Source organism: Sinocyclocheilus anshuiensis, unplaced genomic scaffold (assembly GCF_001515605.1).
Source record: "Sinocyclocheilus anshuiensis isolate Anshui unplaced genomic scaffold, SAMN03320099.WGS_v1.1 scaffold655, whole genome shotgun sequence".
NCBI classification, from domain to species: Eukaryota; Metazoa; Chordata; class Actinopteri; order Cypriniformes; family Cyprinidae; genus Sinocyclocheilus; species Sinocyclocheilus anshuiensis.
The window spans coordinates 2405-18593 of NW_015548221.1; the positions used below are offsets into that span (position 1 = coordinate 2405).

At 37.5% G+C, this 16189-nt stretch overlaps 1 protein-coding gene across 1 annotated transcript in view; it reads left to right on the top strand.

The window, feature by feature from the left end:
* Window positions 1–3104: 3104 nt before the first annotated feature.
* The window catches only part of LOC107654180 (catenin delta-2-like), a gene marked incomplete at its 5' end in the record, with an annotated part of 60290 nt that continues 47205 nt past the window's right edge, over window positions 3105–16189 (top strand). The window contains 4 exons of the mRNA XM_016441152.1: window positions 3105–3222; window positions 6823–7008; window positions 11170–11343; window positions 14935–15085. Coding sequence (XP_016296638.1) covers window positions 3105–3222; window positions 6823–7008; window positions 11170–11343; window positions 14935–15085 — 629 coding nt within the window. The remainder of the gene's footprint in view (window positions 3223–6822; window positions 7009–11169; window positions 11344–14934; window positions 15086–16189) is intronic.

Here is a 16189-nt window from a genome sequence, read left to right on the forward strand (position 1 = left end):
ATATATCCAAATGTATTTTTATATATTCCATTTTATATATTATATAAATTTGTATGTATAAAGTTAATTTATTTGTGTGCGTGACTGCGTGTGTGGATATTTGTTTATACACGCACAAAAATGATTACAAAATTTGTAAAATATATAGAAATAAATACATAATAAAATTTTCAGATTCTGCACAGGGTCTGTAAAATGTATGTCTGTGCATATATTATTTACATATTTGGCGGTTTTGTTTTGTTTTTACCTTAATTTTATAGGGAAGTGGAGTCAAGTCAGGAATATTATGTTTCAAAATCTGTTTTTAATAATAATTGTATTATAATCTAATGTAACAATCTGATAACTGCCAAAGCTGAAAGGACATATATACACCAAAATAATTTTTACTCAAAATGATCTCAGATAGAGAACAGAATACTGTTATAGAGAATACAGAATACTCAGATAACTGTCCATTATCCATTTATAGGGGTATTGGTTGATTTTTGTAAGTTTGACAAGAAGCCGATGACAATAATCTCCATGTCTGACACTATACACAGCTTGCATGGAAATCTGAAATTGTGATATTACTTCCTATTGTGATTATATAAAATTCACAATTTTTTGATGTTATATGTTTGGTCTCTGGTGTGTTTCTTCAGTGGGAGGGATAGCGTCCTCATGCCTCAGTTGCTGGTTGTCATTTCTTCTGCGCTCATCCTGATTTGTTCCATAATAGCAACCACATGCTTTTCCCTCCATCTACGATGGATCATAAGAAAAAGGCGACATGACTAATTAGTGTGTTTGTTCTCACACAAGCACATTAATAACTGCCATTAATTGCCTAGAATGCAATACACAAGCAGAAAAAATAAAGAATGGATATCAATAAGCTCACATCCCCCAAGCCACCCAATCAAAGAGAGATAGACCTTGGCCGGTACAGGAAGTGCCAAGGTACCTTTAAGAGTTATGACTTTGTCTACCTAAGCTATAATTCATATTAAAGATTTTTTGATATACTACCACATTCAGGTTTCCAATGCCTGACCCTCATAAACATCCAATGATTTGGCACGTGACTCATTCCTCAAGTGTGTCTGTTGTAATGAAATAGTAATTTCTTCATTCAAATGAAACATGTCTGTTGTGACATGAGTGTTTCTGTAAGCCGTGCCTCCTCACATGACTTTTTGATGAAACCTTGCTCAACAAATTGGATGTAACACTTATAGGTCTTAAATTCCAAAGCTGGTGCTGTCAAGCCTGTTGAATATTTAATGACATAATAAAGCAGGGCCATAAAGTAACTAAATAGATAAGTTTGTAATTCAAACGCTCCATATGCAGGTTAAATTATGTATTTCCAATGCCTTTTCAGGTATATTCATGCATTATAGAGGAGGAGGCGAGGCAATTCTAATAAATGATACATAGCAATTGATTCAGTTCTGGTGAATATAGAAATGTAAATCTTGCATGGTGTAATATATCCTGTTTCCCATTACAGTTGATGTGAGTGAATTTTTCTTATTACGAGTGGGCCGTTTTCCCTAAGGCAGTTTCATATGGTGTGGCATAGAGACACACGTGTGTCATATTCTTTTGGTCCAACACACAAGGGAGTTTTTAGCTGGAATCAAACCGTTTTCAGTACATTGATATGATGTGGAATAAAGCCTTTAATAGAACTATGATTTACTGTTATTGTGTGTCTAATAGACATGTGGATGGAGTTTTAATGCCTGCTGTTGTCTCATTTGCACAGAGACATTGACTGCATTACAGCAAGTCCTAACCAGGCACGACAAGCAATAAATCTTAAATGTTTTTGTCCTAAACAGCCATGACCACAACAAGCAGCATACATTTTGTTGTAGTAGTCTTTTATGCTCACCAAGGCTGCATTTATTTGATCAAAAATACAGTAAAAACAGTAATATTGTGAAATATTATTACCATTTAAAATCACTGTTATTGTTAATCACTGTTGAATATATTTTCAAATGTAATTTATTCCTGTGACGGTAAAGACTGTTGAATATATTTTCAAATGTAATTTATTCCTGTGACGGTAAAGCTGAATTTTCAGCAACATTACTCCAGGCTGCAGTGTCACATGATCCTTCAGAAATCATTCTAATATGCTTCTTTTTTTTTTTTTTTAAAGGCCTTCCTGTCCCTTTTTGTAATTTAAGTATAAATATTATTAAATAAAAGTATGAATTTCTTATTAACTAATTATATATATATATATATATACAGTATAATATATAATATATAAACATATACAACATATATACATATATAAAATGCCAAATAAAAGCAAAAAATGTCCAAATTGAACATAAAACATTTGGTTGCTAATTATTTTAATTCTGTAAGAAAATATATGGAGAAACGAGTGCAGGCATTGAAAAAGTGATATGACTCTGCCTCAAGTTATGTGACTGAATAATTTCAAATGATTGTCTACTACTGCCTCCCAAAATTGTCAAATGATATACTGTCGCTGCACACACAGTGAATTCTCATTGGTCCCACAACCACATTTTAAACATCAAATATGTTTTGATAAGCCAATCTGATGGGATCTGTCCAATTGTACAGTGTTTTCACTTTCAGCGTAGACAGAGAAATTGCTGGAAACTTGCAGCTGTTGTATCTGCTTAGAACAGTGTTTGTGTTTGTATAATAAGCCTATTACATTCGTTCCTCGTCCATATTCAGCAGTATACACCTGATTGATTTTTTCAATAAACAAAATAATCAGTATCCTTATTGGATTATCCAATTGAAATGATTCCAATATCCATTTCTTTCTCTCCCACTGTTATATTGTCTAAAATAAACAGTCAGATATCTAGCAGTGTCAGTGTTCCTCCCCTGAAGGCTAATAGATTCATATATTAATACATGTCAGAGGTGGGAGGTTTGGAGACATTTGTTTGAGCGACTCGTGAAATGTGAAACATTTGCATTTTGTCTATCACAGTGGTACGGTGTAAAGCGGGTTAAATGCCCAGAGGGAATCTGCACCCGTGTGATTGAATCTCCCTGATTTAATGCACTCATCACTGACCTGTGCTTCCCTCTCTCCATCTGTCTCCCAGGAATGTGAGTTCGGCAGGAGAGGAGGCTCGGCGGCGGATGAGAGAATGCGAGGGTCTGACTGACACGCTGCTTTTCGTCATCCAGACTTCCCTCGGAAGCAGCGAGATTGATAGCAAGGTACGCTTTCCTCCTGGGATCCGTCCATCTCTCCCAGAGCTTAAAGGCAACCTGTAGTAAAAGTTTTTACGTCTGTGAGTGTGTGTGTGTCTGCAACAAATAAACAGCTCTGTGGTTGGCTGCTCTCTGAAGGTTGCAAAGGCTCACTCTTCTAAATGGCGTTCTTTAATCATGATTTAACTGGCAGCTCTCCGTCTGGCCCAGCGTGCTAATAGCAGAGCGCAGGGGATGCATCCGTCCTAATGAGAATTGAAGAGCAGAGCGTGTGGATGCTGGAGCGTGGCACAGTTCTTTCCCTCTGGTCATTTTCAGACTTGCGAGCATTCCAACTTTCCCACAATTCCTGCGGTCTGAATCCCCCCGCGGTGCACTCTCAACCACCTCTCTTCACAGTTTCCAAACTCACAGCACGGCTAATAAAAAATAGTGTACTTGAATTTCTTGTAATATCTCTTCAGGCTTTATAGGCTGAATGTAGATGGTTAGAAAAATGTTAAAAAAATTTTTATTAATTTCACTCTCCGTCATGTCATTACAAACCTGTATGACTTTCTTTCTTCTGCAGGACACAAAAGAAGATGTTTTGAGAAACATCCAAATGTCCAACACAATATTGGACCACATTGACTTTAATTGTATGGAGTTGAAACGTTTTTCAAAATATCTTGTTTTGTTTTTCCACAGAAGAAAAGTCATACAGGTTTGGAATGACATGAGTAAACTGATGAAAGATGCTTCATTTTTGAGTGAACTATCCTTTTATCTCTTTCCCCACCAGCGTTTTTCAAAAAAGTTGCCAGCCACCGCCAGCATTTTTTATCATTTTCACTAAAATTTCATGGCCCCCAGAATATTTTGTTGTATGAATATCTGAACATGCAATGCATCAAAAAAACAAAAGAATAGAGCCTCTACTTTTAAACAAAAAAATTATGTTGTATTCTTGCTTCAAGCGCTATTTTTTATCAACACTTGAATGTATGCAAGTTTCATAAAAAAGCGAAATTATGAGCAAAAAGCTGAGAAAATTTTTATCAGATACTACATCTGGATCATATTCAGTAAGAATCTGAAGAATACTCTTCTATCAGCACCCCTAAAGCTTGCACAGTCCTTTACCACTTCCTAGATCGACATTTCACTCGGTAACATTAGGCAGTTTTCATTTATGTGCTGTTTAATGTTGATGATCGTGTTATTTTCCATATGCATATGCTTACATACGAGATCGCTCATTTCTGCGTCTTCCACATCTGTGTTTTTGATCCCACTTTATATTAAGTGGCCTTAACTACTATGTACTTACATCAAAAAATAAGTAAAATTTATTTTTTGTGTTTATATTGTATTGCAAAACACTTTTGCTGCTATTGAGGTGGGATACGGGTAAAGTTAGGAACCAGTTTGGTGGTATGGGTAGGTTTAAGGGTGAGTTAAGGTGTAAGGGATAGGTCAACAGAGTAATTATAAATGTAATTACAGAAAATAATTACAGATGTAATTACAAGCAGGTATTTTTTTTAGTATAAGTACAATGTAAAAACATGTATGTTCACAGAAAGTGCGTTGTACCAAATGCTTAATTTAAATGTAAGTACATAGTAGTTAAGGCCACTTAAAATAAAGTGGGACCGAAAAATTTGTTTGCCCTTTTACCTTAGAGAACATGTAAAACCAAAGTATACTTTGCTATGTAAATCTGGTAAGCTAAAAACAATGGCATAGGTTTAATTTGAACATTGGTGGGCGCTATATTAAAGGAATAGTTCTCTCAAAAATAAAACATCTGTCATTAGTTTACTCATCCTCATGTCGTTCCAAACCTGTAAGATGTTCTTCAATATATTTGGTTGTATAATGGGTCCAGTATTGTTTTGGACCCCATTAAGTCACTCTTTAAACTATCTTCTTTTGTGTTCTGCAGAACAAAGAATGTATACTTTGGTTTTATGCATGTGTTGCTAAAAATCTGATATCTGGACTCTTCTCGTTGCTCTCAAAATACAGGACAGAGCAAAAAAACGTCAGGCGTATTGAAGCACTTGAGAGTTAAAAGCACACCAATAAGCTAGTGGGCTTCACCACTGTGCCATTTGTCCCCATTTTACTGCGACCTTGTGAGAATTTCATCTAAATGTAAAAATACTAATTCTGTAAGTGCACCTCCAGCCTATGGTTACATCTTTTCTTCTTCCCTATACATGTCCATTTAACTCCTTTTAGAGCACTAAGCACTCTTTTTCATCCATTAGTGTGCTTTAACACATTGCAAACACTTAAAAAAGCAACTGCGACCATTTTACCCATCACACTGGCTTCGAAAAAGGGCAATCATCCTAATCACTCCAATTTCTTTATGTGTAGTGATTTGCCCAGAGCTGTTTTCGCCAGGTGTTGGCCCAGCAGAGCTATAATTGCTGAAAGCACGCCACCCATGATCTTAATGTGCTGTTAACCTGCGGTTGGTCAATCTCCCTCCTGTTGACTTCAACATTTAAAATGGGGACCTTGTAAACTGCTGCCAGTAAGAGAGATGGTGCTGCCCCAAATTTCACCAGGTGCGATATTCATTATGTAGCACATTTCCAGGAAAATTTCAGTAGAACTTGTTTTGTTTTCCTCAAAAACCATGGAGAAAGCAAGGTCAGCCATGTCTGGGTTTTTGTAAGTCAATATGTTTCTGTACATCTGAAATGCCAGTGCATAATTCTCTGAGTGTTTCTCTGATTACAGTCATTATTTTTGTTTGTGCAGGGCATGGTCCTCCTCGTTCCATAATAGGGAAAAAAAGAAAAACATGGAGATTGAGAAAAATGCTCGTTTTTCATCATCATTTTGCGAGCATTTATTTTCTATTTTCTGCTGTCAAGCATTGTGCCTGCTCTGCTGTGTCTCGTTGTAATACACTGTTAAATGGAGTGTGAGCCGATGGATTTGGCTGGTCATTTTTCCCCATCTGCGAGTATATCCTTTAATCACATTTAAATGGGAGACCGTGTCAGACATATAATTAAGTACTTTCATATACATAGTGCCAATGCAGCCTACACTCTCCCAGCCAACACTCAGAGAAAGACGGAGACAGAGGAAATTAGAAAGTTAGATGAAATGAAAGAGAGTAGGGGTTTTGTTTCGTTTTTTCCAAATATAAATTTTTACATGTTACTTTATTTTTTATATTTTACTTTATTTTATTTGACTTTATGTTTTTTACTTCAACAGTCCTTTAGAGAAAGGCCAAATTTCGGGATAAACTACTAAATCTTAAGAGGTTGAATTTAATTTTGAACTGAAATTAAATGAAATCTTGCAAGCCAGTAGTTTGAGACGCCTTCTGTAATGGCTGCTTTTTTCGGAACACTTGCTAATCGTTATGACGGCACAAGAAGTGCATTCAGACCTGTGTGTGTGTATTTGTGTGTATTTGTGTGTATTTGTGTGTGTGTGTGTGTGAGAACAAGTGTGTGTTTCCTCTTGTCTCAGAACCAGCATGAGCTGAATAGATGAAGTTTGGCCCCTCTGGCCAGATGGGCTCTATCAAGAGCTCAGTGGTGCTAGACTAATACCTGCCCAATATCTGTCTCTCTCTTTCTCTGCCAGACCATAGAAAACTGTGTATGCATTTTGAGGAACCTCTCCTATCGGCTTGCAGCTGAAACATCTCAGGGACAGCAGATGGGGACGGACGAGCTGGATGGCCTCCTGTGTAGCGATGCCAGCGGGAAGGACGGAGAGACCTCAGGCTGCTGGGGAAAGAAGAAAAAGAAGAAGAAGTCCCAGGACCAGGTAGGACACCCGATGCATCATTTACAGGCATTGGTAGCCCTCACCGGCTGACAATGACTCTAACACACTTTACTTTGGAAATCATAGTCCAGAATATAGTGAAAGAGGCTATTTGAAGTCAACAGGAAATCAAGTTGTACATTATTACCCTTATTTCCTCCGTTTATACTTGTTGCAAGTCTTACTGTATTTTCAACTTTTTTTATTTATTGTGTGTGTGTGTGTGTGTGTGTGTGTGTGTGTGTGTGTGTGTGTCTCTGTCTCTCTCTGTGTGTGTGTGTGTGTGTGTGTGTGTGTGTGTGTGTCTCTGTCTCTCTCTGTGTGTGTGTGTGTGTGTGTGTGTGTGTGTGTGTGTCTCTGTCTCTCTCTGTGTGTGTGTGTGTGTCTATCTGTCTGTCTGTCTGTCTGTCTGTCTGTCTATATGTATGTATATGCCCTAATTTTCACTTATGTCACATTATGGAAGTAAAATAAGTTGTGAACGTCATTTTGTGTTGACTGGCTAGAGAAAGAGGGCTTTATTTCACAATAAAATGCTTCTCTGCTTTAGAAAGAGATCCCAGCAAAAAGTAGGCATTTCATATCAAAATATTAATAACACAATCAGCATATTCAACTTCCTTTTACACCCCTCGTTGCCTCAAAATAATCCCAATTTATGTTTCAGTTCGTTCCCCAAATAACAGATTTATACGCCGCCCTTTTATCAATTACTTCCTCTGCAAACGTAACGTTCACCACCTACAGAGCCGCACCGTCAGACAGTGAGTTTCCCCAGTGACATGCTCTACGGCTGATAAATCTCAGTGTTTGTGGGTGTCAGACTAAAGGGGGGGGGAACCCAGCCTTTTTACAGGCGACTCCTCCATAGCAGAGGAAACTCTTCGTTAATCTCACGCAGGAAAAGTCAGCCGGGATCCTCGGTGCAGACGAAGAGGGGGAGCGTGAAGGTGGGGGAGCAGTTGTGTAACACAACTCCCTCTGGATATGTCCCGTTCCAGTGGAGCCATAAAGCTAATAGCTGGTGATATACTGTAGCCACCGATAGCTGAATATAATCCTCCTAAACTAAAATAAAACCCGCGTTTGCTGCAAAAGAGATGTCCGTCACAACAACCTCCACTTGCTACGTGCCTAGCAAGAAGTGGTAAAACTTTAAAAGCAGTCAGAGTCGAATAATACATCAGAGCTATTGCTCTGTTGAGATTATGACAGCATAGACTGTTGTATTAAACATAGCGTGGGGATGTTTTGCGTCGTCTTTTACATTTGAACATTCAAAGATGTATTTCCTTCATTCATTACCTCAAAACCCGTACATGAGTTTGCAGATCTGTTTTAGGATTCAGTCAGATGTGTCTCCTCCAATCAGATTACAGAAGGAAGGAGATACAAGGATACCCGAGTCATCTGTCTCTGCCTGTTGGACTGTAAAGAGGGCTATTTCTCCCCATTACCTAAGGTGCCCTCTCGTATCATGTGCCGGACCTTCTCCTCAGCCGAGACGCTTTGAAAGAGGACACCTGGGCCTCCAGGCAACAGAAGGCTAATGTACTCCGTTAAATCATTTATCACTAAGTGGCAGCGAGGTAGCCCAGGAAACCAGAGCGTGCCGCCGCCGCGGCTCTGGCGGGCAGGACAGTGGCGTTTAGCGTAGCTAATTGACTGAGAGGGGAGAGTATGTAAACCAGAGCAATTTCAGCCCACCAAGCACTGATACCCTTCTTTGAGTTTACTCTGAGAAATGGAGCATGGAGCGCTCATTATGCTCAAAGCTTGCTGACAGGAAAAGGGCGAAGAGAAAGTTTTTGACAATTTGAGATGCTGTTTTACGCTCTGATAACTCAGAAGAAGCATTAGGATCACATTGTAATTTTTAGATTGAGGGTAACTCTCGTTTTTGGTTTTGAAAAGCTGTAAGAGTAGCATTTAGGCAGATTTGACTCATTTTAGATGCCCAAAAAGACACGTTTTCTGAAAATCTATCTGTCTGTCTATCTATCTATCTATCATCTATCTGTCTGTCTGTCTGTCTATCTATCTATCATGTATCTGTCTGTCTGTCTAATATCTAACACATTTAAATTTTTTTTTACAAAATGTCTTGATTTTTTAAATGAATGTTAATCATCGACTGATATAATAAAATATATATTGTTAAATATAAATAATAAAATTATATAAATGTATAAATATACATTTTTTAAATATAAAAACATGGGTCATTCCTGTCATATTTTCTGTAACTTTTCTTGTCAAATGACAACAAAATAGCTACCTGCATATTGGTTGCACAACTCTCACTTTGGCAGACAAAAGTTCTCCAAATATTAATAATATTTGAAAACTATTTTTAAACTGTTTTTAAATCAAAAATAATAAAATGTTAAAAATAAAGAAAACTTTGTTTCTTTTTTTTTTACAATCTCTGGATAGTTACACCACAAGTTTACATCACCTGTATTAATTTATTTTTTTCAGAAATTGAAAACATGTTCATCATAGAAGAGGTGTCATTATTTTTTAATCAGTTGAAAGATTTGGAAGTATGCGGCATGTCTTTGACCCTGATGCCATCCTTAGCAAGCACCTTTTTCATTGATAAATTATGAAAAGTTTTGACAGCAATTGTGTAAGACTGAATGTTTGCGAAATGTTGCCCTCACTGTTTGCATATAGTGAAACAACAGATTAAACCAAGTCTCCTCTCAACCTCTTACCATTTCTTCTGCGTTCACCGTATGGGAAGAGCAGCAGCCTCACGGGGCTTCTCCACCGTCCAGCAGTTGATTGAACAACAGAGCCACTCCTCCGAGCAGGAACGGGTGGAGATGAAAACAGACTCATTAATAATGAAGGGAGAGTGAAGCTGAGTGCCAGAGCTAGTTTAAGATGCTGAGGTATTTCACATGTTGCTCTGCCTAAAAGTAGGTCAGCCTGTGAGACCAGCACTTTTCAAACTGACTCACCCACACGCTTCAAATGCAGACTTACAACTCGTCATTCCTGCTCGGTTTTGGGTCTATTCAGGCCACGATTTGTCAAGAGATCTCCTCGTGTGGTGTTTGTGTGTATGTGCAGGGGGTTACATTTGCCTTTTGACCCGTTCAAAATGACAGCGATTTTATCTCAGGAGTTCGCCAGGTCGCTGTACTGATGGTTGCTAGTAGGCGGGATACCTTAATGTCATTGGTGGTCATAGCTGTAGAAAATCTGATAAAAAAGAGATAAATAAAAATGAAAGTTTTTCTTGACACTAAAAGTGAACACTCTGGAGGAGAAAGTGTTTGTATAATATTCAAACTGCAGCAGTGCGTGGTATATAACGATGAAGAGAAATGATTATTAATTCATGAATACGACTTGCTTAGAATAATTTCTGATGCAGTTTTCCTTGTAGCTTTTTTTATTATACTGACATACACTACTGTTCAAAAGCTTAGGATCAGTAAGTTAAGAAATTTTTTTTTCAGCAAAGCTGCATTAGAATAATTAATAAGTGACAGTAAAAGACATTTAAAATTTTACAAAATATTTATATTTCAAATAAATGCTCTTCTTTTGAACTTTCTATTGATCAGTGAATCCTGAAAAAAGCATTGTGATTTCCACACAAACAAGTATTACCATTTACACATATTTTTCCCAAAAATGTTAAGCAGTAAAACAGCATTGAAAAAGAAATGTTGCTTGAGAATTCTGAAGGATCATGTGATTCTAAAGACTGTAATAATAGCTACTGAAAATAGTGAGATTTGTTCCCCAAACTAAAGTGTGACCGAAAACAGTTCTTTTAAATTGAATAATATTTCCAAACATTACTGTTTTACTGTATTTTTTAACAAATAAATGTGAATAAACTTCTTTTCAAAAACATTTTTAAAAACTTTTGAATGCTAGTGTATATATAAATCATATTGAAGAGTAACATCACATTAACTTCTCCGTCGTATCACATTGGCATTTGAATAGCTGCACATTTTCATAAAGTCAAACTTTTCTCACTGTTGCTCATTGAAAATAAATCAAGTTGCTTTGTCACTGCAGATTTATGTCAGTGTGAATGCCGCTTCATAAGGATTTAGATGCTGATGGCGATGGATTTTGAGTGTTTTCCTGTCTGACTGACTTGTTTTTCATGTCACATCTTTGTTTCTGTAGTGGGATGGTGTGGGACCGCTACCAGATACTGCTGAACCCCCCAAAGGCATTCAGATGCTGTGGCATCCATCGATAGTAAAGCCCTACCTCACCCTCCTGTCTGAGTGCTCAAACCCGGACACGCTGGAGGGGGCTGCCGGGGCACTGCAGAACCTGGCTGCTGGGAGCTGGAAGGTAAGCCCTACGGTCAGTCACCTTGTGTATGTATCTGTCTGTGCTGGAGATATGGCTTGGGATGCAACAAATATTGTTTAAAATACAAGTAGATCAGCTGATGATTATGTGTCAGCATTCATTGTTGATTTTGCTTTGTGGATTTAATTGTTATGACTCTATCTCTCTGTATTTTTTAGATAGATAGATTTTTAGATAGATAGATAGATAGATAGATAGATAGATAAATTGTTCATTTATTTATTTCATTTAAACTTTTGGTGTCTGTCTGAGGGCAAATGTTTACTTGCTGTAGGGTTAGGGGTCGTTAAAAACATTAAAAGTATTTAAAGAATTTAAAAATTATTAAAATGGTTAATCATGTATTTTTTAATAATTTTGCATAGTTTTATTTTTAGTCATTGGTAGCTGTCTAAGTGTAAGCCAATGTAGCATTGAGGACCTTAAACAAAAATAATTTAATATTCGAATAATAAAAAAATAACATTACGATGTTTATGTTTATTTATTTATGTTTATGCCTTTAAAGTATGACAATTCAGCATGTGACATATTTGAATGATGCCATAATTTATCTGACCTTTTTTGCTAGTATTTTCCAAGACTGTTTTTTTTATTTTAGATTTATTTTTGGTGTTTTGCCTTTTTTACAATATGACAGTTGAGAGCAGACAGGAAGTGAAGTGGGAGAAAGAGAAGGGAGTGGGATCGGGAAAGGTCCTTGAGCTGGGATTCAAACTCAGGACGCCCGTAACGCAACAGCATTATGTCAATGCACTTGTCCACTGGGTTATCGGCACCGACAGGACAGTTTTCTATTGACTTAGTCCACCTAGCATCGGACAAAGAACTGCATAGCAACATGATAAAAACCACGCAGAACACCTTAGCATTACACTCTGGTACCTGATATGTTTTCTTTACTTGTTTTCACTGAAGGTTTTATTCGCTGTTGTCAGGATCTAAATTTATTGAACGGTGCAAGAAGAAATAGTGTAAAATTGCATTTTTCTTGACATGAAAAGACTTGCTTTCATCAGATGTTTAAACCAGTACCAATCTCCCTTTTGGCCCCTGCTTCTCTCTTTGTTCTCACATCCTTTTCACCATCTCTCAGCGACAAAAGCTTTTTTACCTCTGTTGCTCGAGAGCTCTAATCCACCCGATGTGCTCTGCAAGATCAATACTCTCAAATGGAGACAGATGCAATGGGATTGGATTGGTTTTGAAGTCTCATAACAGGTTTAGACCCCCTTCAAGAAGTTAAATGAAAGCGGCGTCCCAGCGACCCCTCTCCACACCTACAGGGCAACAGGTTGTATATGTGTCTGCTGTTGGGTTGAGTTTGTTGGAGAGACAAACGGGAAAGTAAAAGAAAGCGAGAGACTGGGTCTGTCTGCCTATTTTGTCCAGTTCCCATAATTGGCTGCTCTGTTTGTTCATCTAGAAGAGCTGACAGTGAGCCCTCGTCTAATATGTGTGAACTAAGCTCTCTGTTTATGTTTTCAAAGTCCATCTCGGACAGTGGGATTATCAAATCCCACGCTGTGTGTACTAGGAAATGGAAACAAAGCCCTTAACTTAAGACGGACCAAAAAAACACTCAAGTGTGAAGAATGCTTTCTCGTCAAAAACTCCTTTTCAATTACGGTTTCAAGGATATTTCTTTTATTTGCATTATTTATAATACAAACTTAAGTTTTAATGAACTGTGATGTTAATTTTCACTAAATGACAGATTTACATTTTCACACACTCATTTTAAGTGCCATTTTTTCTGTTCCTAAACCTAGTAAGCTGCCTCTGTGATGTACTTTGCCTGATTTAACACAATTCCAGGCAATTTGATTTTTAATATACACCTGTGTGGAGCAGGATTTTGGACCAATGAGATTTCACCACGGATGGCAAAACGCCACAGAAATAGAAATTAAGAGACAGACGAAATGCTCTGTCGCTCGTCACTTGTCGAGGTCACTTGTTAGACACCATATTAGGCAGCATCCTAACTGCAAATGAACCTCACAAGTGATTCATTTGAAACACTCTACATAGGCATAGGTTACTATGCAGTATGAAAAAGTATGGAATTTGATTTTTTGTCATTTCCAGTACCGGATAAATATGAAAAAAGAAGTATGGAATGGAAAAATATTTGTGTTTCCAGGCTATTGCCCCCATTCTATTTTCTAAAACACATAAATGAGAATTTCAAAAAATAAATTCATCACACAAGCAGAGTGTTTTTCATGGTGTTGGAGCAGTGCAGCTAAAAGTTTAGTGATTGTTTATCACAACTGAATCAATTCATGGTGCATATTTTCATTATGCAAAACTGTTTGTCTTTGCCATAACCTCTTTCGAACTACACTAAATGAATGAGCATCCACGTCACTCAAACTAGCAACAGATAAAGGGAGTACGCAATCATTCAAATCAGATTGTACTTTGCTGTTTGGTGATTATGCAACATCAAACCATGATTACAGTATTGATGTGTCAGAGGTGAATATATGCAGGTCATAAAGCGTTTTAGGTTTGTGCGTGCTCAAGAAAAACAATGTATGCCGTGAAAGAGGCTTTACTAATAGTTTTATTTATTTATTTATTTTATTTATATCAGTTTTTTAATCTGTGCTTTTCAATCTTTATTTTGGAAGAAAATAATACTTTCATTCAGCAAGGATGCAAAAAAAACATCAAAAGAGGCAGTAAAGTCATTTACAAACAAATTCTGTCAAATAAATGCTGTTCTTTTGAACTTTTGTTTTTTACAACAAAGAATCTTGGAGAAAGAATGTATCATGGTTTTAACAAAAATATTTAGCAGCACAACTGTGATAATAAGAAATGTTTCTTAAGCACCAAATCAGCGTATCAGAATGATTTCTGAGGGGTCATGTGACACTGAAGACTGTAGTAATGATGCTGAAAATGTAGCTTTGCCATTACAGGAATAAATTACATTTTAAAATATATTAAAATAGAAAACAGGTATTTTAAATTGTAAAAATATGAATTTGAAACAACTTTTAATTCTGGAGTGAGCCTATGCTCTGCTTACTAGGTAGGCAGCTTACAAGGTTTTGGAACAGAGCCTCTCTGTCATTGTGTTTTTGACGCTCTCTTTTTTTATGCACACATACAGAGGTCATCAGAAATGAGAAATATGAGGGGATGCCTGCTGGGCCGTATGCTGCGGTCTCCCCCGTTACAGCAGAAGTGCAGGGTAGCAGAGAGTCTAATCTGAGCTGACACTCCATCACTGATATAGGCTGATCCCACAACTGGGGTCATACAGAGAGAACCTCAGAGAGCTAAAGCTCTGAGCTAGTATTAGTTTTTCACTGTAACCTGGGGAGTGTGATTACACCGTCAGCGGGGTGCTGATCCAAAATGAGACACTTTACAGGCATTTGCCCACATGGCATATCCAACTATGACGATACACTTCATGGTCTCCTGAAAACTGCTGATATGTAGAATTATATATAGCAAAGTGGCCAAAAGGTGTTATTTGTCATATTTAGCGACTTACACCTGTTTATTTGTGTGTGTGTGTGTGTGTGTGTGTGTGTGTGTCTCCCCTAGTGGTCGGTGTACATCCGTGCGGCGGTGAGGAAAGAGAAGGGTCTGCCCATCCTCGTGGAGCTGCTGAGGATAGACAACGACCGTGTGGTGTGTGCCGTCGCTACCGCGCTCAGAAACATGGCCTTGGACGTCAGAAATAAAGAGTTAATTGGTACGGCCCTTTTTTTCCCTCTTTTGACTGTCGTCTTTTATTTTATCAGCCACTATGATTCACTTTGTTTCAAATGGTTCAGATCCATTGGATTTGTAGAGCTCAGGGTTAACAGCTGTGGTCTCTTTGGCCTCTCTGTAATGAAGTCCAGTCTCTTATGTTTTAGCCAGTGTGGTAAAGAGGACTGTTCGTTGCTCTCAGCTCAAAGGAAGATAACTGTCATTTTATTATTACACATTTCCTGGCCACTCATCATTTTAAATTGTCTAGCAGGCATCAGGCTGCACTTGCACATTCTTGGCAGATGGCTTTTGGGCAACTGTTTATATGCTGTATATATTTTTGGTTTTGTTTGGGGTTTTGGGATTTTCATTGCTGACTGACTTTACTTAAAGTGACATGCAGTTGCATTTGTGCATGGAGGCTACTCAAAGGGTCGTTCCAAAGTGACTGTTTGATTTTGATTTTTGTTTTTTGTTTTTTTGTTTTAGTCTGGTTTGTTTGTTTTGTTTTTGTTTTTGAGTAGCTGACTTTTCTGAAAGTGACATGCAACTCAAAATTGTTTGATTTGAATGATGTTATCAAACAGTTTTGTTTTGGATTGTTTTTTTTGTTTGTTTGTTTTGTTTTTTGTTTTTTGCTATGTTTTGACTTTGTTGTTTTAGTTTGGTTTGGTTTCTTTTTTGTTTGGTTTTGGCCATGTTGTTTTAGTTTGGGTTGGGTTTGTTGTTGTTTTGTTTTATTCTTATGACTTATTCTGTCTTTAATGTCTTTTTTTGTATTGTTCAGCTGACTTTACTGAAAGTGACAAAGGTTTTGGAGGCTTTTCAAAGGGTCTAAATCCCATCACAAATGGCCCTTCCTTAAAGGGGTCCTATTATGCTTTTTCACTTTTTCAACTTTAGTTAGTCTGTAATGTTGCTGTCGCCAGAAAGAAGGCGTAACTTTATTGTTGCTGCCACCGCCGCCACCATGTTGTGAAGATGCTGTGTTCGTTGCGAAAGCGAAACTACTTTGTTTGGCCTTCCAAATGAGGACACGACTAGAAATCAGTGGTTAAGTTGTATTTACAACACTGTTCCAGAACAGTTCAACCCAAATATT